This window comes from Heteronotia binoei, chromosome 1, assembly GCF_032191835.1.
Source record: "Heteronotia binoei isolate CCM8104 ecotype False Entrance Well chromosome 1, APGP_CSIRO_Hbin_v1, whole genome shotgun sequence".
Taxonomy (NCBI): Eukaryota; Metazoa; Chordata; class Lepidosauria; order Squamata; family Gekkonidae; genus Heteronotia; species Heteronotia binoei.
In genome coordinates, this window is record NC_083223.1 from 282,643,914 (window position 1) to 282,663,227 (window position 19,314).

The following is a 19,314-nucleotide window of genomic DNA, read 5'->3' on the forward strand; positions in this document are numbered from 1 at the left end:
CCCACCTACCTCACAGGATGGTTAAGTGTGCGGACTCTTATCTGGGAGAACCGGGTTTGATTCCCCACTCCTCCACTTGCAGCTGCTGGAATGGCCTTGGGTCAGCCATAGGTCTGGCAGAGGTTGTCCTTGAAAGGGCAGCTTCTGGGAGAGCTCTCTCAGCCCCACCTACCTCACAGGGTGTCTGTTATGGGGGAGGAAGATAAAGGAGATTGTAAGCCGCTCTGAGTCTCTGATTCAGAGAGAAGGGCGGGATATAAATATGCTGTCTTCTTCTTTATGAGCTCCAGAGAGCTCAGATCAACATATAAAAGTTCTTCCTTTCTATCCTCACCATAGCCCTGTGAAGTCATCAGGCTAATGGCCTCACGTCCTCGAGAGAGAGAGAATTGCATGTCCGCAGGAGGATTTGGACCTGGTCCTTTGAGCCTTAATCTAGCACTTTAACTACTGTGCCACACTGCCTTTTAATTGCAATATGGAGTCACTAAGCCCAGTGTGGTTTGCTAGAATGTTGGACTAGGAGAAGAGGATCTGAGTTATAATTCCCACTCTCTTGTGAAGCTCGCTCAGATCCATGGGCCGCTCACTTTCTCTCAGCCTTGCCTACCTTGCAGGGGTGCCGTAAGGATAAAATGAGCAAGGGAGAACAACGTACTGTCTCCCAGAGCTCTTTCGCAGAGAACCGGGATGTGCATTAAATGTTTTATTTACAAGCTCAATCCTCTCCCTCTCCTGTGGGGGAGTACATGTAGTTAAGTAGTAGTTAGAGGTTGTATGTAGTAATGTGTATTTTGTTTAGTGTTTCTTTGTATTAGTGTTTAGTGTTTAGTGTTTTTTGTCTTAGTGTTTTTTGTTTTAGTGCTCTCTTGTTTCTGTGTTTTGTTTTGTTTTGTATCTTGTTTTTCTTAATAAACTTAAAACTTTTCTTATAAAAAAAAAAATGTGATTCTTGCTTTGGGATGGGCCTGTTCAGCCTGGTAACTGTGGTGTCCCCCCTTTCCAGGCTGTCGTTCAGCCGGTGAGTGGCGCTGGTTCAGAGCACAGCAAGCCCATGGAGAAGACGGAGACCCTCTTCAGCCAGGAGAGGGACCCCCATTTTGCTGAAATCTATAGCAGCATCAGCACAGGTGAGAACATAAGAACATAAGAGAAGCCCTGTTGGATCAGGCCAATGGCCCATCCAGTGCAACACTCTGTGTCACACAGTGGCCAAAAATTTATATATATATATATATACACACACACACACACATATATATATATATACACACTGTGGCTAATAGCCACTGATGGACCTCTGCTCCATATTTTTATCTAACCCCATCTTGAAGCTGGCTATGCTTGTAGCCGCCACCACCTCCTGTGGCAGTGAATTCCACGTGTTAATCACCCTTTGGGTGAAGAAGGACTTCCTTTTATCCATTCTAATCCAAATGCTCAGCAATTTCATTGAATGCCCATAAGTTCTCGTATTGTGAGAAAGGGAGAAAAGGACTTCTTTCTCTGCCTTCTCTATCCCATGCATAATCTTGTAAACCTCTATGATGTCACCCTGCAATCGATGTTTCTCCAAGCTAAAGAGCCCCAAGCATTTTAACCTTTCTTCATAGGGAAAGTGTTCCAAACCTGTAATCATTCTAGTTGCCCTTTTCTGCACTTTTTCCAATGCTATAATATCCTTTTTGAGGTGCGGTGACCAGAATTGCACACAGTATTCCAAATGAGACCGCACCATCGATTTATACAGGGGCATTATGATACTGGCTGATTTGTTTTCAATTCCCTTCCTAATAATACCGAGCATGGCGTTGGCCTTTTTTATTGCAATCGCACAATGTCTTGACATTTTCAGTGAGTTATCTACCACGACCCCAAGATCTCTCTCTTGGTCAGTCTCAGCCAGTTCACACCACATCAACTTGTATTTGTAGCTGGGATTCTTGGCCCCAATGTGCATAGGAACCTCAGAAGAGCCCTGCTGAGTCAGACCAGTGAGGGTCCATCTAGTCCAGCCTCCTGCCTCACATATTGGCCAACCAGTTCTTTTGGAGGGCCAACAACAGGGCAGAGAGGCTGAGGCCTTCCCCTGAGAAGAACATCAGAAGAGCCCTGCTGGGTCAGACCAGGGAGGGTCCATCTAATCCAGCCTCCTGTCTCACACAGTGGCCAGCCAGTTCCTCTGGAGGGCCAACAACAGGGCAGAGAGACTGAGGCCTTCCCCTGAGAAGAACATCACAAGAGCCCTGCTGGGTCAGACCAGGGAGGGTCCATCTAGTCCAGCCTATCTCACACAGTGGCCAGCCAGTTCCTCTGGAGGGCCATCAACAGGGCAGAGAGGCTGAGGCCTTCTCCTGAGAAGAACTTCAGAAGAGCCCTGCTGAGTCAGACCAGTGAGGGTCCATCTAGTCCAGCCTCCTGCCTCACATATTGGCCAACCAGTTCTTCTGGAGGGCCAACAACAGGGCAGAGAGGCTGAGGCCTTCCCCTGAGAAGAACATCACAAGAGCCCTGCTGGGTCAGTTCAATGAGGGTCCATCTAGTCCAGCCTCCTGTCTCACACAGAGGCCAACAACAGGGCAGAGAGGCTGAGGCCTTCGCCTGAGAAGAACCTCAGAAGAACCCTGCTGGGTCAGTTAAGTGAGGGTCCATCTAGTCTAGCCTCCCGTCTCACACAGGAAAGAGAGGCTGAGGCCTTCCCCTGAGAAGAATATCCTAAAAGCCTTGCTGGAACAGACCAGTGGTCCATGTAATCCAACATCCTGTCTCACACAGTGGCCAACCAGTTCCTTTGAAGGGCCAATAGCAACGAATAGAGGTTGAGGCCTTCATAAGAACATTCTAAGACCCCTGTTGGATCAGACCAGTGAGGGTCCATCCAGTCCAGCCTCCTGTCTCACTCAGTGGCCAACCAGTTCGTCTGAAGAGCCCATAACGGCAGAGAGGCTGTGGCCTTCCCCTGAGAAGAACATCAGAAGAGCCCTGCTGGATCAGACTAGTGAGGGTCCATCTAGTCCAGCCTCCTGTCTCACACAGTGGCCAGCCAGTTCCTCTGCAGGGCCAACCACAGGGCAGAAAGGCTGAGGCCTTCCCCTGAGAAGTACATCAGAAGAGCCCTGCTGGGTCAGACCAGGGAGGGTCCATCTAGTCCAGCCTCCTGTCTCACTCAGTGCCCAACCAGTTCCTCTGAAGAGCCCATAACAGGGCAGAGAGGCTGTGGCCTTCCCCTGAGAAGAACATCAGAAGAGCCCAGCTGGATCAGACTAGTGAGGGTCCATCTAGTCCAGCCTCCTGTCTCACACAGTGGCCAGCCAGTTCCTCTGCAGGGCCAACCACAGGGCAGAAAGGCTGAGGCCTTCCCCTGAAAAGAGCATCAGAAGAGCCCTGCTGGGTCAGACCAGGGAGGATCCATCTAGTCCAGCCTCCTGTCTCACACAGTTGCCAGCCAGTTCCTCTGGAGGGCCAACAACAGGGCAGAGAGGCCGAGGCCTTCACCTGAGAAGAACAACAGAACAGCCCTGCTGGGTCAGACCAGGGAGGGTCCATCTAGTCCAGCCTCCTGTCTCACAGGGGGGCCAACCAGTTCCTCTGGAGGGCCAACAATAGGGCAGAGAGGCCAAGGCCTTCCCCTGAGAAGAACATCAGAAGAGCCCTGCTGGGTGAAACCAGTGAGGGTCCATCTAGTCCAGCTTCCTGTCTCACTCAGTGGCCAACCAGTTCCTCTGGAGGGCCAACAACAGGGCAGAGAGGCCGAGGCCTTCCCCTGAGAAGAACTAGAAGAGCCCTGCTGGGTCAGACCAGGGAGGGTCCATCTAGTCCAGCCTCCTGTCTCACAGAGGGGCCAACCAGTTCCTCTGGAGGGCCAACAACAGGGCAGAGAGACCAAGGCCTTCCCCTGTGAAGAATATCAGAAGAGCCCTGCTGGGTAAAACCAGTGAGGGTCCATCTAGTCCAGCCTCCTGTCTCACACAGTGGCCAGCCAGTTCTTCTGGAGGGCCAACAACAGGGCAGAGGCCGAGGCCTTCCCCTGAGAAGAACATCAGAAGAGCCCTGCTGGGTCAGACCAGGGAGGGTTCATCTAGTCCAGCCTCCTGTCTCACACAGTGGCCAACCAGTTCCTCTGGAGGGCCAACAACAGGGCAGAGAGGCCGAGGCCTTCCCCTGAGAAGAACATCAGAAGAGCCCTGCTGGGTCAAACCAGTGAGGGTCCATCTAGTCCAGCCTCCTGTCTCACTCAGTGGCCAACCAGTTCCTCTGGAGGGCCAACAACAGGGCAGAGAGGCGGAGGCCTTCCCCTGAGAAGAACATCAGAAGAGCCCTGCTGGGTCAGACCAGGGAGGGTCCATCTAGTCCAGCCTCCTGTCTCACACAGTGGCCAGCCGGTTCCTCTGGAGGGCCAACAACAGGGCAGAGAGGCCGAGGCCTTCCCCTGAGAAGAACATCAGAAGAGCCCTGCTGGGTCAGACCAGGGAGGGTTCATCTAGTCCAGCCTCCTGTCTCTCAGAGGGGCCAACCAGTTGCTCTGGAGGGCCAACAACAGGGCAGAGAGGCCGAGGCCTTCCCCTGAGAAGAACACCAGAAGAGCCCTGCTGGGTCAGACCAGGGAGGGTCCATCTAGTCCAGCCTCCTGTCTCACAGAGGGGCCAACCCTTTCTTCTGGAGGGCCAACAACAGGGCAGGGAGGCCGAGGCCTTCCCCTGAGAATAACATCAGAAGAGCCCTGCTGGATCAAACCAGTGAGGGTCCATCTAGTCCAACCTCTCGTCTCATACAGTGGCCAGTCAGTTCCTCTGGAGGGCCAACAACAGGGCAGAGAGAAGAACATCAGAATTCTTCCCCTGAGAAGATCATCAGAACAGCCCTGCTGGGTCAGACCAGGGAGGGTCCATCTAGTCCAGCCTCCTGTCTCACACAGTGGCCAGCCAGTTCCTCTGGAGGGCCAACCACAGGGCAGAGAGGCTGAGGCCTTCCCCTGATATTGCCTCCTGGCTCTGGGATTCAGTGGATCAGTGCCTCTGGATGTGGATCTTCCCCTCAGCCACCAGGGCTACTAGCCACTGATAGGCTGTTCCTCCATTAATGTGTCTCATACCCTTTTCTTCTTTTCCTTTGGACATCGCTACATCCTCTGAAAGAGAAGTAAAATTTGCTTTTGTCTGTCCTGACCCTACCTCCCATCAGCTTCATTGGATGTCTCGAGTTCGTTTCATTCCTCAGCTGAAAAATCCCAGACTCTTCAATCTTGCCTTCTAGGGAAAGTGCTCCAGCCCCTTAAATCAGGAGTGGCTAACGGTAACTCTCCAGATGTTTTTTTTGCCTACCCATCAGCTCCAGCCAGCATGGCCAATGGCTGGGGCTGATGGGAGTTGTAGGCAAAAAACATCTGGATAGCTACCGTTGGCCACCCCTGCCTTAAATCACCTCAGTTGGCTTCCTCTGTACTGTTTCCATGTCTCCAATGTCTCCTTCATTTTATAACATCTGTGCCTTATATATTACCCTAACTTCACCCAGTTTTCCAGGCAGATCTGACAGATTGGAGAGCCAGTTTGGTGTAGTGGTTAAGTGTGTGGACTCTAATCTGGGAGAACCGGGTTTGATTCCCCACTCCTCCACTTGCACCTGCTGGCATGGCCTTGGGTCAGCCATAGCCCTGGCAGAGGTTGTCGTTGAATGGGCAGCTGCTCTGAGAGCCCTCTCCAGCCCCACCAACCTCACAGCATGTCTGTTGTGGGGGAGGAAGGGAAAGGAGATTGTGAGACACTCTGAGACTCTTCGGAGTGGAGGGCGGGATATAAATCCAATATCTTCATCTACCTCACAGGGTGTCTGTTGTGGGGGAGGAAGGGAAAGGAGATTGTGAGCCGCTCTGAGTCTCTTCGAAGTGGAAGGTGGGATATAAATCCAATATCTTCATCTACCTCACAGGGTGTCTGTTGTGGGGGAGGAAGGGAAAGGAGATTGTGAGCCGCTCTGAGACTCTTCGGAGTGGAGGGGGGATATAAATCCACTATTTTCATCTACCTCACAGGGTGTCTGTTGTGGGGGAGGAAGGGAAAGGAGATTGTGAGCCGCTCTGAGACTCTTCAGAGTGGAGGGGGGATATAAATCCAATATCTTCATCTACCTCACAGGGTGTCTGTTGTGGGGGAGGAAGGGAAAGGAGATTGTGAGCCGCTCTGAGACTCTTCAGAGTGGAGGGGGGATATAAATCCAATATCTTCATCTACCTCACAGGGTGTCTGTTGTGGGGGAGGAAGGGAAAGGAGATTGTGAGCTGCTCTGAGACTCTTCAGAGTGGAGGGGGGATATAAATCCAATATCTTCATCTACCTCACAGGGTGTCTGTTGTGGGGGAGGAAGGGAAAGGAGATTGTGAGCCGCTCTGAGACTCTTCAGAGTGGAGGGGGGATATAAATCCAATATCTTCATCTACCTCACAGGGTGTCTGTTGTGGGGGAGGAAGGGAAAGGAGATTGTGAGCCGCTCTGAGTCTCTTCGGAGTGGAAGGTGGGATATAAATCCAATATCTTCATCTACCTCACAGGGTGTCTGTTGTGGGGGAGGAAGGGAAAGGAGATTGTGAGCCGCTCTGAGACTCTTCGGAGTGGAGGGGGGATATAAATCCAATATCTTCATCTACCTCACAGGGTGTCTGTTGTGGGGGAGGAAGGGAAAGGAGATTGTGAGCCGCTCTGAGACTCTTCAGAGTGGAGGGGGGATATAAATCCAATATCTTCATCTACCTCACAGGGTGTCTGTTGTGGGGGAGGAAGGGAAAGGAGATTGTGAGCTGCTCTGAGACTCTTCAGAGTGGAGGGGGGATATAAATCCAATATCTTCATCTACCTCACAGGGTGTCTGTTGTGGGGGAGGAAGGGAAAGGAGATTGTGAGCCGCTCTGAGTCTCTTCGGAGTGGAAGGTGGGATATAAATCCAATATCTTCATCTACCTCACAGGGTGTTTGTTGTGGGGGAGGAAGGGAAAGGAGATTGTGAGCCACTCTGAGACTCTTCGGAGTGGAGGGCGGGATATAAATCCAATATCTTCATTTACCTCACAGGGTGTCTGTTGTGGGGGAGGAATGTAAAGGAGATTGTGAGCCGCTCTGAGAGTCTTCCGAGTGGAGGGTGGGATATAAATCCAATATCATCATCTTCTTCTTCTGTTAGATCAGTGGTCCCCAACCTTTTTGGCACCAGGGACCGTCCAGCCTGCCTGTCACAGTCCCAGGGCCGGCAGGGTGGCGGAACGGAGTTGGCCTCCCCTGTGCTGCGCAGCCTTCCTCCCCCCCCCCCCCCACGGCACCTCCTTCTCCCTTCGTTTTTATGATGTTAAGCCAGGGAAAGCGGCTTCTGGGCTCTTTGAAAGCTCACTCCTCCACGCTGCTAATCATCTGATCCACGGGGGAAACCAGGGCGGCTATTGACCCGCTGAACAAATGGCACTGCCCTTTCCTCCAGAACCGCTTGTTCAGCAATCGCTGGTCACTGCTGCCTTGGAGGTGTGTGTGAGCTTTTAAAGTTGGTGATCCTATCACCTCTCAGCCGCCTCCTCTCAAGGCTAAACATCCCCAGCTCCTTCAACCTTTCCTCATAGGACTTGGTCTCCAAATGCCTCAGTGTCTTCCTACAATGCCACGTTGGGGAGATAGAATCATAGAGTTGGAAGGGACCCCCAGGGTCATCTAGTCCAACCCCTGCACAATGCTGGAAACTCACAAACACCTCCCCCTAAATTCACAGGATCTTCATTGCTGTCAGATGGCCATCTAGCCTCTGTTGAAAAATCTCCAAGGAAGGAGAGCCCACCACCTCCCAAGGAGGAAGCCTGTTGCACTGAGGGACCGCTCTAACGGGCAGGAAGTTCTTCCTGAGGTTGAGCCGGAAACTCTTTATTTAATTTCAACCCATTGGTTCTGGTTCTCCATTCTGCGGCCACAGAAAACAATTCCACACCATCCTCCATATGACAGCCCTTCATGGACTTGAAGATGGTGATCCTATCACCTGTCAGCCACCTCCTCTCCAAGCTAAACATCCCCAGCTCCTTCAACCTTTCCTCATAGGATTTGGTCTCCAGACCCATCACCGTCTTCCTACAATGCCATCCCCCCCCCCACTGCCCCTGTGACCTTCCTGTGGTTTTTTAAAGACCTTCTACAGTGAGCACTATAGTGGTACCACGGAGATGTACTGGCTCAGTGAAGTCCAGGTCCTATGAGGAAAGGCTGAGGGTGTCTGTGGCCCCTTCTAACTCTATGGTTCTCCCTTTGAACAAAAACCTCTCTCTAACCAAATGCCTGTTTGTCTTTCTCTCTTGCAGACCAGACGAAAGCCATCTCGTCCAGCTCCATGCCTGCCAGCCAGTCTCTCTTCTCCCAGGGAAACGCGTTCAACGCGTCACGGCCAGCTGAGAACTTCAGGTGACGTCGGGACGTTCCTCGCCTCCCCTCAGCCTGCTGAGGCTTCTCTGCGTCCCACCTTTTGGAGGCTTCTCCTTCTCCTCCCTCTTCTTTTCCTCTTCCTTCTCCTCCTCCGTCTCCTCCCACTTTTTTCCTCCTCCTCCTTCTTCTCCTTCTCCTCCTCCTTCTCCTTATGCTCCTCCTCCTTCTTCTCCTCCTCCGTCTCCTCCCACTTTTTTCCTCCTCCTCCTCCTTCATCTCCTTCTCCTGCTCCTCCTCCGTCTCCTCCCACTTTTTTCCTCCTCCTCCTTCTTCTCCTCCTTCTCCTTATGCTCCTCCTCCTTCTTCTCCTTCTCCTACTCCTCTTCCTCCTCCTCCTTCTCCTCCTCCTTCTCCTTATGCTCCTCCTCCTTCTCCTCCTTCTTCTCCTTATGCTCCTCCTCCTTCTTCTTCTTCTCCTTCTTTTCCTCCTCCTCCTTCTCCTTATGCTCCTCCTCCTCCTTCTTCTCCTTCTTCTTGTTCTCCTTATGCTCCTTCTCCTTCTCCTCCTCCTTCTTCTTGTTCTCCTTATGCTCCTCCTTCTTCTTCACCTCCTTCTTCTCCTTCTCCTCCTCCATCTCCTTCTCCTCCTCCTTCTTCTTGTTCTCCTTATGCTCCTCCTTCTTCTTCACCTCCTTCTCTTCCTCCTCCTTCTCTTCCTCCTCCTCCTCCTTCTTCTCTTTCTCCTCCTCCTTCTCCTCCTTCTTCTCCTCCTCCTCCTTCTCCTTATGCTTCTCCTCCTCCTTCTTCTTCTCCTCCTCCTCCTTCTCCTCCTCCTCCTCTTTTGCAGTGCAGGAATTCCATCATTCCCGGGGCTGTCCAGTCTCACAGTCCTGCATAGATTTACTAAAACCAACAGTTAAGTGAAACTCAGAAGGGTAATTGACTGATTTCTGAAAGTCATCCTGGGTTAAAACGGAAGAGGTCGAAGGTAGATCATGTCCAAGTTGGCCTTCTGCTGCCTTTGGGGCTTCCTCCCACACTGGGCAGCCCATGGGCCAGCTCTGAAGGCCGCTGTCTTCTTCCTGGTGCAGGAGCAGTGCCATGGTGCCCCCCGTGAACGTCATCCAGCAGCCAACGACGCAGCAGCCGACGTCAGCGGGTCAGATTCTGGCCCAGATCTCTTGCCACTCCAATCCCAGCCAGGTCTCCAGTGCCAACTGGGCTTCAGGAACACGCCCGTCTTTCGCAGCCCAAGTAATCTTGAGTTCTGCTCTTGAGATATCACTTCTGTGGGGGTTTTTTAAAAAAAATTGTTTGCATGGGGTTTTTTTTGGGGGGGGGAATGCAGTGGCAGTGGTCGTTTGAGTTGCATTCCGAATACCCCCAAACTTAGGAGGAGGAGGGAGACTGTGGCGCAGCATTAGAGAATCCACTTGGTAAGCAGAAGGTCCCAGATTCAATCCTCGGAAGCATCTCCAGTGAAAAGGACCAGGCAGGAGGTGATGGGAAAGACCTCAGCCTGAGACCCTGGAGATCCATGGAGAGGGGCAATAGCTGGAGATCCATGGAGAGGGGCAATAGCTCAGTGGCAGAGCCTCTGCTTGGCATGCAGAAGGTCCCAGGTTCAATCCCCGGCCTCTCCACTTGGAAGGACCAGGTAGGAGGTGATGGGAAAGACCTCAGCCTGAGACCCGGGAGAGTTATGGAGAGGGGCCATAGCTCAGTGGCAGAGCCTCTGCTTGGCATGCAGAAGGTCCCAGGTTCAATCCCCGGCATCTCCAGTTAAAAGGACCAGGCAGGAGGTGATGGGAAAGAACTCAGCCTGAGACCCTGGAGAGCCATTGATGGGGGCCATAGCTCAGTGGCAGAGCCTCTGCTTGGCATGCAGAAGGTCCCAGGTTCAATCCCTGGCCTCTCCACTTAAAAGGACCAGGTAGGAGGTGATGGGAAAGACAGCCTGAGACCCGGGAGAGTTATGGAGAGGGGCCGTAGCTCAGTGGCAGAGCCTCTGCTTAGCATGCAGAAGGTCCCAGGTTCAATCCCCGGCATCTCCAGCTGAAAGGAGCAGGCAGGAGGTGATGGGAAAGACCTCAGCCTGAGACCCTGGAGAGCCATGGAGAGGGGCCATAGCTCAGTGGCAGAGCCTCTGCTTGGCATGCAGAAGGTCCCAGGTTCAATCCCTGGCATCTCCAGTTAAAAGGAGCAGGCAGGAGGTGATGGGAAAGACCTCGGCCTGGGATGCTGGAGAGCTGCTGCAGAATTAGCAGTCTAAAGTGAGTGTTTGCCCAGACCTAGATGGCCCAGGCTATTACCAACTGCTCCAATCTTGGAAGCTCAGCAGGCTCAACTCTGGTTAGTATTTGGAGGGGAGGCCACCAAGGAAGTCCACGGTCGCTCCACAGAGGCAGGCGATGGCCAGCCACCTCTGAACGGCTCTTTCCTTGAAAACTCTATGGCAGCGGTGGCCACACTTGCTCAGCCGCCCTGAGACACTTAGGTGAGAAGGGCGGGGTATAAATCTTAATATAAATAAATAAATAAATAACATAAGAGCCACACAGAATAAATGTCAGATGTTTGAGAGCCGTGAGACACGAACATTGGATGATTGAGAGCCACAAGACACAGGAAGGGAAGGATGGAAGGAAGGAAGGAAATAGATGGGGAGGTAGAAAGAAAGCAGCTTTAAATGCATTTCCCAAGCTGCCAGCTGGCTCGGTTTGGAGAAGTGATTTAAAGAGACAGTTGCCTTCTCCAACCCAGGTGATGGGGGCTTTGAGAGCCGCACAATATGTGTGTTTGGCCACCTCTGCTCTGCAGTGTCATCTCAACTCTTCGGCCCCTTGACGTCACTCTTCCCCCAAGTGAACGTTCAGCGGGCGTGAGCTCAAGGAGATTTTGGTTTAGCATTTGCTGTGTAATCTCTTTCATCTGTTTTATTAATGACTTAAGTGGCCCAATCCCCAGCATCTCCAGTTTAAAGGAGCAGGCAGGAGGTGTTGGGAAAGACCTCAGCCTGAGACCCTGGAGAGCCATGGAGAGGGGCCATAGCTCAGGGGCAGAGCCTCTGCTGGGCATGCAGAAGGTCCCAGGTTCAATCCCCTCCATCCCCAGTTAAAAGGTCAGGCAGGAGGTGATGGGACTTAAGTGGCCCTGAGCTCTCTAAGGGAGAAGGCAGCTAGTATTCTTCTAAGCCCGCTTTGGGGGAGGCATTCCCACACGTAGGAGGGAAATCCTCTTGCGTGAGTGTTTTAGCAGAACTCGTGCTCTTGGGGAAGGAATGCGTCTCTGAAAGGTGTGCTTTCCTGAAGGTGTTTGGTGTTTTTTTGTAAAATCCCACCGTCTGGTATTCCCGATTCACATTTTATCTGCTAATTAACCTGCCAACTCCAGCTGTGTCTTGAATATGTGACGGTCCTCCTGAGAGTTTTCTTCCCCCCCTTCTTGCAATTGCAGCCGGTGGCTTCCCAGGCGGTGAAGACACGGCCTCCGTCCTTCGCCATGGGCGCCTTCCAGGGCACCCCGTCCTCTTTCAGTCCAATGTCGACGCCCGTTTCCACTGCCTCGCCAGGCGCAGCGGCCTACCCGAGCCTCGCCAACCGAAGTGCCGGCTTTGGTAAATGTCTCTGGCTTTGCTCAGCGTTGCAAGCGGCGTTGGAAGGGCAGCCCTCCCTTCTCCCCTTGCGGGGCTGTAACTCCTCATTTGTTATGAGGGCTGGATCAGAAATAAATGAGACCTCTCAGCTCCTGGGTTGCCTCTTTTCTTTGGGGGGGGGGGTGGTAGAAGGGAAGGTGCCTGGGGTCAGATCTGTATCTCTAGACCTGTACCTCTAGCCAGTTTGGTGCAGTGGTGAAGTGTGCAGACTCTTATCTGGGAGAACTGGTTTGATTCCCCACTCCTCCACTTGCAGCTGCTAGCATGGCCGTAGCTCTGGCAGAGGTTGTCCTTGAAAGGGCAGCTGCTGTCAGAGCTCCCTCAGCCCCATCCACCTCGTAGGGTGCCTGTTGGGGGAGAGGAAGGGAAAGGAGATTGTAAGCCGCTCTGAGGCTCTGTCCTTGAAAGGGAAGCTTCTGGGAGAGCCCTCTCCAGCCCCACCCACCTCACAGGGTGTCTTGTGGGGGAGGAAGGTAAAGGAGACTGTAGGCCACTCTGAGACTCTGTCCTTGAAAGGGCAGCTGCTGTGAGAGCCCTCTCAGCTCCACCCACCTCACAGGGTGTCCGTTGTGGGGGAGGAAGGTAAAGGAGATTGTAGGCCGCTCTGCGACTCTACGGAGTGGAGGGCGGGATATAAATCCAATATCTTCATCTACCACACAGGGTGTCTGTTGTGGGAGAGGAAGGGAAAGGAGATTGTAAGCCGCTCTGAGACTCTGTCCTTGAAAGGGAAGCTTCTGGGAGAGCCCTCTCAGCCCCACGCACCTCACAGGGTGTCTGTTGTGGGGAGGAAGGGAAAGGAGATTGTACGCCGCTCTGAGACTCTGTCCTTGAAAGGGCAGCTGCTGTCAGAGCTCCCTCAGCCCCACGCACCTCACAGGGTGTCTGTTGTGGGGAGGAAGGGAAAGGAGATTGTAGGCCGCTCTGAGACTCTTCAGAGTGGAGGGCGGGATATAAATCCAATATCATCTTCTTCTTTTTCTTCAACAGTGGAAAAGAGCCAGAGTCCAGAAGCACTTTAAAGACTAGCAAAATTTGTGGCAGGGGTTGAGTTTCCGTGAGTCATTCACGAAAGTCCCTCCCCTGGCACAAATCTCCTTAGTCTTTAAAGTGCTTCTGGGCTCCGGGTCTTTCCCACAGACGCAGACAGACTCACAGGGCAAACTGTCTTGAACTAGACCTGCGCGTCATCCCGTCTCCTTGCTTCTCTGTCTCGCAGCTGGAGAGAGCGGGCAGGCCTCCTCCCAGTTCCAGCCACGGACAGCAGAGGGCGTCGGCGTGTGGCCGCAGTGGCAAGGCCAGCACCACGGTCCAGGGGCGGGCGAGCCACACCTCCCGCAGCAGTCAAGCCAGCCGGAAGTCTTCCCGGTACGCCCGCTTTGCCTTTGCTTTCCCCGCCCCTCCCGAGGCACTTTCTTACGTTCCTGTTTCACGTTGACCTATCCTGTGGGTTTGTGGAAGACTGAGAATTTGGACTGGAACTGAACTCTGTCCAGTCCACTGAGGCGAATGCCACAGTTTCAGAGATCTTTAGCCTCAAGAAAGCAGGTTCTGGATCCTAGGTCATTGGAGCACTAGTTAGTGATCAGCGGCACCTGCGTTATGCTCATCTGTTTTGTGCTGCCTTTGGACTGGATATTGTTCTTTGCTCTCCTACCAGTGTGGATCAGGCTTCTCCAGTCCAGCACTCTGTGTCACACAGTGGCCAAAACCCAGGGGCCATCAGAAGGTCCACCAGTGGGGCCAGAACTCCAGAAGCCCTCCCACTCTTGCCCCCTATGTGCTGAAATACAGCGCATCATTGCCCCAGGTAGTGTGTTCCATCTAGACCATTGTGGAAAATAGCCACTCATGGATCTCAGCTCCATATAAGAATATAAGAGATGCCATGTTGGATCAGGCCAATGGCTCATCCAGTCCAACACTCTGTGTCACATAAGAACACAAGAGAAGCCATGTTGGATCAGGCCAGTGGCCCCTCCAGTCGAACACTCTGTGTCACATAAGAACACAAGAGAAGCCATGTTGGATCAGGCAAGTGGCCCATCCAGTCCAACACTCTGTGTCACATAAGAACACAAGAGAAGCCATGTTGGATCAGGCCAAAGGCCCCTCCAGTCCAACACTCTGTGTCACATAAGAACACAAGAGAAGCCATGTTGGATCAGGCCAATGGCTCATCCAGTCCAACACTCTGTGTCACATAAGAACACAAAAGAAGCCATGTTGTATCAGGCCAATGGCCCATCCAGTCCAGCACTCTGTGTCACATAAGAACACAAGAGAAGCCATGTTGGATCAGGCCAAAGGCCCCTCCAGTCCAACACTCTGTGTCACATAAGAACACAGGAGAAGCCCTGTTGGACCAGGCCAATGGCTCATCCAGTCCACATTCTGTGTCACACAGTGGCCAAAACCCAGGGGCCACCAGGAGATCCAGCAACAGGGCCAGAACTCCACAAACGCTTCTCCCGTTGCCCCTCAGGCACCAAGAATACAGAGCCCCACTGCCCCAGACAGAGTGTTCCATCTAGACCCTTGTGGTGAATAGCTAGTCATGGACCTCAGCTCCATATAAGAACATAAGAGATGCCATGTTGGATCTGGCCAATGGCCCTTCCAGTCCAACACTCTGTATTACATATTGGCCAAAACCCAGGGGCCATCAGGAGGCCCACCAGCAGGGCCAGAACTCCAGAGGCCGTCCCACTCTTGCCCCCCAAGCACCAAGAAGACAGAGAACATAAGATCACAAGAGAAGCCATGTTGGATCAAGGCCAGTGGCCCCTCCAGTCCAACACTCTGTGTCACATAAGAACATAAGAGAAGCCCTTTTGGATCAGGCCAGTGGCCCCTCCAGTCCAACACTCTGTGTCACACAGTAGCCAAAAAACCCAGGTGCCATCAGGAAGTCCATCAGTGGGGCCAGGGCACTAGAAGCCCTCCCACTGTGCCCCCCCGCCCCAAGCACAAGAATACAGAGCATCACTGCTCCAGACAGTTCCATCAATACCCTGTGGCTAATAGCTACTCATGGACCTCCGCTCCGTATAAGAACATAAGGGAAGCCTGTCAGACAATGGAACTTCAAATCAGCCAGACTTCGAGTTGATACAAAGTTTAGGATTTATTTGAGAGTCCATAGCATCTGAAAAGAAGAAAGATTGGAACTGATACAGTGTTGCATACGAGAACATGTCTTAAGGAATTCTACATCAATGCTTGCTATGCAAAAACCCACACATCTAAACGTTGCTAAACATTGATAGGTCGGGGTGCAAGATTTCACACGGGTATTCCTTCTTATCTCTTTGTTATTGCGGCTTCACAGGAATGGCCGAATTGCCAGCCCTGAAGGTGCTTATCTTCAAAGGAAGGTATCTTTTGTTAGGTTCAGGGAAAGGAATGTTCACACCAACTAACACTTTGTGGCCTCTTCTTTGATATGCAACAGGTTTTCTCCGGGTTAGTAACAAGGCTAGGAAAATGGAGTCAGTAAGGCTAAGAATTTACTGTAATATTCCAGTGTCTGACAAAGCCATGTTGGGTCAGGCCAATGGCTGACCCAACATTCTGTGTCACACAGTGGCCAAAATTCAGGGGCCATCAGGAGGTCCACTAGCAGGGTCAGAACACCAAAAGCCTTCCCACTCTTGCCCCCTAAGTGCCGAAAATACAGAGCATCCCTGCCCCAGATAGAATGTTCCGTCTATCCCTTGTGACTAAGAGCCACTGATGGACCTCTGTTCCATATCTTCATCCGATCCCCTCTTGAAGCTTTCTGTGCTTGTAGCAGGATCGGCCCTGGTTAGTTCTTGGATGGGAGACAACCAAGGAAGTCCAGAGTCGCTATGCAGGAGCGGGCAACAGCAAACCATCTCTGTCCCTCTCTTGCCTTGAAAACCCTTGGGGGTCACCAGGAACTGAATGCAACTTGAGGGCACTTTGCGTCACCACCAGTCCAGTCGGACAGGCTTCTTGAGCGAATTTGGGACAGTTTCTCTCTCTTTCAACCAAACCTACCCCTTGCAGGGTTTATAGTGAGGATAAAACGGGGGGGAAGGGATAACCACGTGCACCGCCCTGAGCTTGCAGAAGGAGGAGGTATAGACGGAACTCTCTGTCTGGGGCAGTGATGCTCTGTCGTCTTGGTGCTTGGGAGGGGCAACAGTGCGAGGACTTCTAGTGTCCTGGCCCCACTGATGGACCTCCTGATGGCGCTTGGGTTTTTATGGCCACTGTGTGACTCAGAGTGTTGGACTGGATGGGCCACTGGCCTGATCCAACATGGCTTCTCTTATGTTCTTATGTGACACAGAGTGTTGGACTGGAGGGGCCACTGGCCTGATCCAACATGGCTTCTCTTATGTTCTTATGTGACACAGAGTGTTGGACTGGAGGGGCCATTGGCCTGATCCAACAGGGCTTCTCTTCTGTTCTTATGTGACACAGAGTGTTGGACTGGATGGGCCATTGACCTGATCCAACATGGCTTCTCTTATGTTCTTATGTGACACAGAGTGTTGGACTGGATGGGCCATTGACCTGATCCAACATGGCTTCTCTGATGTTCTTATGTGACACAGAGTGTTGGACTGGAGGGGCCACTGGCCTGATCCAACAGGGCTTCTCTTCTGTTCTTATGTGACACAGAGTGTTGGACTGGAGGGGCCTTTGGCCTGATCCAACAGGGCTTCTCTTATGTTCTTTTGTGACACAGAGAGTTGGACTGGAGGGGCCACTGGCCTGATCCAACATGGCTTCTCTGATGTTCTTATGTGACACAGAGTGTTGGACTGGAGGGGCCACTGGCCTGATCCAACAGGGCTTCTCTTCTGTTCTTATGTGACACAGAGTGTTGGACTGGAGGGGCCTTTGGCCTGATCCAACAGGGCTTCTCTTATGTTCTTTTGTGACACAGAGAGTTGGACTGGAGGGGCCACTGGCCTGATCCAACATGGCTTCTCTTATGTTCTTATGTGACACAGAGTGTTGGACTGGAGGGGCCACTGGCCTGATTCAACAGGGCTTATGTTCTTATGTGACACAGAGTGTTGGACTGGAGGGGCCACTGGCCTGATCCAACAGGGCTTCTCTTATGTTCTTATGAGACAAGCAATGATATGTAAAAATTTCAAGCCCTGTCAATTCTCCTGCAAATTATTGCACCTTGTGGCTTATGGAGGAGTCATTTAAAATGCGTGAAAACGTCTTGCAGGAGAATTGACAGGGCTTGAAATTTTTACATATCATTGCTTGTCTCATAAGAACATAAGAGAAGCCCTGTTGGATCAGGCCAGTGGCCCCTCCAGTCCAACACTCTGTGTCACATAAGAACATGGCTTCTCTTATGTTCTTAAACTGGAAGGAGGGCGAAAGACAATATCCAGCCCAATGGCAGCACAAAACAGATGAGCATAACACAAGTGCCACTGATTACCGCCTAGGACTCCAATGACCCTGATCCAACATGGCTTCTCTTACGTAATCACGAGGGGGAAGCTGCTACAGATGGACCAGATATGCCAGTTGTCTGCTCTTTTCTCCTGTTTCTCCTCTTTTCTCGCTTTCCCCACTGTCTCCTGTGTTTTCCTAGGATATGCTGTCCATGCTGGGCGACCAGGGGAGCAACTATAACAACGAAGAGTTCCCAGAGCTGAACATGTTCCCCCCTTCTCAGATAAGGAGTGAGAACCGATCGGCAAAGAAAACTGCAGCGGGCCTGTCTCTGTCCCGTGGGAAAGGAAGACGCAGCCGGGTCTCTCTCTCTCTCTGTCTCTCTCTCTCTCTGTCTGTCTCTCTGTTTGTCTCTCTGTCTCTGTCTCTCTGCCTCTGTCTGTCTGTCTGTCTCTGTCTCTCTGTCTGTCTGTCTCTGTCTGTCTGTCTGTCTCTCTCTCTGTCTGTCTCTGTCTCTCTCTCTGTCTGTCTGTCTCTGTCTCTCTGTCTGTCTGTCTCTCTCTGTCTCTGTCTCTCTCTCTCACGACTTCTTGTCAAGACTGCCAAAGTCTTTCTCACTTTGGGAAAGCAGAAGCATCCAGCGAGGGGCTCGCTGACGAAGGACTGATGCATTCCCCAAACGGAAATGGCGTGTCCGGTAAGGCCACCTGACTGGCCGCAGCCTCTTCCTCAACCTGCCCCGGAAGCGTTCGGTTCTCGGAGATGGTTGGACCTGCTCTCCACAGCCGTAGCAGGGGTGTGCTTTTGTCACGCCAGACAGGAGCACAGGCGCTCGGGGTGTGAGCATCAGGGATATTTTAAAAGCTCAATGGGTGTTTCTTTTTAAAGCAACACTTCAACGCCATAACCTTTTTATATATATATATATATATATCTCAAAATTGTATTCTTGTTTATACACATCAGGGAAAGAGGGGGCGTGGTTTGTTCTCCAGTGCTAACCCGTAGCCAAGTCTGTCGCCTGTGACCAGCGAGATGTGAAGAAACTCTGAAGCCACGAGCTCCTTCACCAGTGCACTTGTGCACACGAACACATGAGTACGGAGCCCTTGCATGCAACTCACAACTGCAGCATTATTGAACTGGGGGGGGGCACACCAGCCTGCAAGGGGCCTCGTCCCCCACTGTCCCCCGGGGGCCGCCAGTACCTCCGTCTCCACCGCCGTGTTTCCTTTACAACATCGATGCGCAGAAATGTGGCGCTCTTCAAGATCCCAGGGCAAAAGTGGCTCCCTCGGGAAACAGGAGCGGCTCAGGTGGATAGCCGGGGAAACGTGGGGGCGGGGCAGTTCCAGGGCTTGTCCGCTAAGGGAGGGGGCCCCTCCAAAGTCTCCCATCTCTCCCCCTCCTTCTGGAAACCGCAAGCGAAGGAAGAGGCTGTGGTTTACCTCTCTTTCAGGGGTTTTCAGGGAAACAGCTCTCACCTTTAGCAGGAGACGGGCTTCCCCTGAGTTCTGCCAGAACGCCTGCTCCACAAACTGTACAATCGATGGGGCCGCGCTTAATAGTGGAGACCTCCTCTCCTCTGTTTCCTGTTTGCGCTTGGAGGGGGAGACACGTAGAAGCCATAAAAACGTCCCTGCGACGGTGGGTCGTGCAAAATTTTTGTCTCGAGGACGGCTGCGCGTTGCGGTGGCTCGCTTTCATCGTGTCGCAGTGGGGTGTTCATCGCGTCCCAACGCGAGTGGGGGATGTTCTTTCTCCCCCGATGACGGGTTGGAATCTTGCCCCTCGGCGCAAGGAAGCCCTTCCCCCGATGCGAGATAGTGGAGCAGAAGGGTGCTCCCTTGAACCCGGGGCTCCCCAGACGTTCTG

At 52.5% G+C, this 19,314-nt stretch overlaps 1 protein-coding gene across 1 annotated transcript in view; it reads left to right on the top strand.

Annotated features, from left to right (window-relative positions):
• Positions 1–18,367, top strand: part of ARNT (aryl hydrocarbon receptor nuclear translocator) — a 108,504-nt gene extending 90,137 nt beyond the window's left edge. The window contains exons 17-22 of the mRNA XM_060256460.1: positions 1,007–1,130; positions 8,327–8,426; positions 9,479–9,641; positions 11,844–12,003; positions 13,262–13,410; positions 17,639–18,367. Of these exons, the coding sequence (XP_060112443.1) occupies positions 1,007–1,130; positions 8,327–8,426; positions 9,479–9,641; positions 11,844–12,003; positions 13,262–13,410; positions 17,639–18,106 (1,164 nt within the window). The 3' untranslated portion in view covers positions 18,107–18,367. The remainder of the gene's footprint in view (positions 1–1,006; positions 1,131–8,326; positions 8,427–9,478; positions 9,642–11,843; positions 12,004–13,261; positions 13,411–17,638) is intronic.
• The last annotated feature ends 947 nt before the right edge of the window (positions 18,368–19,314 follow it).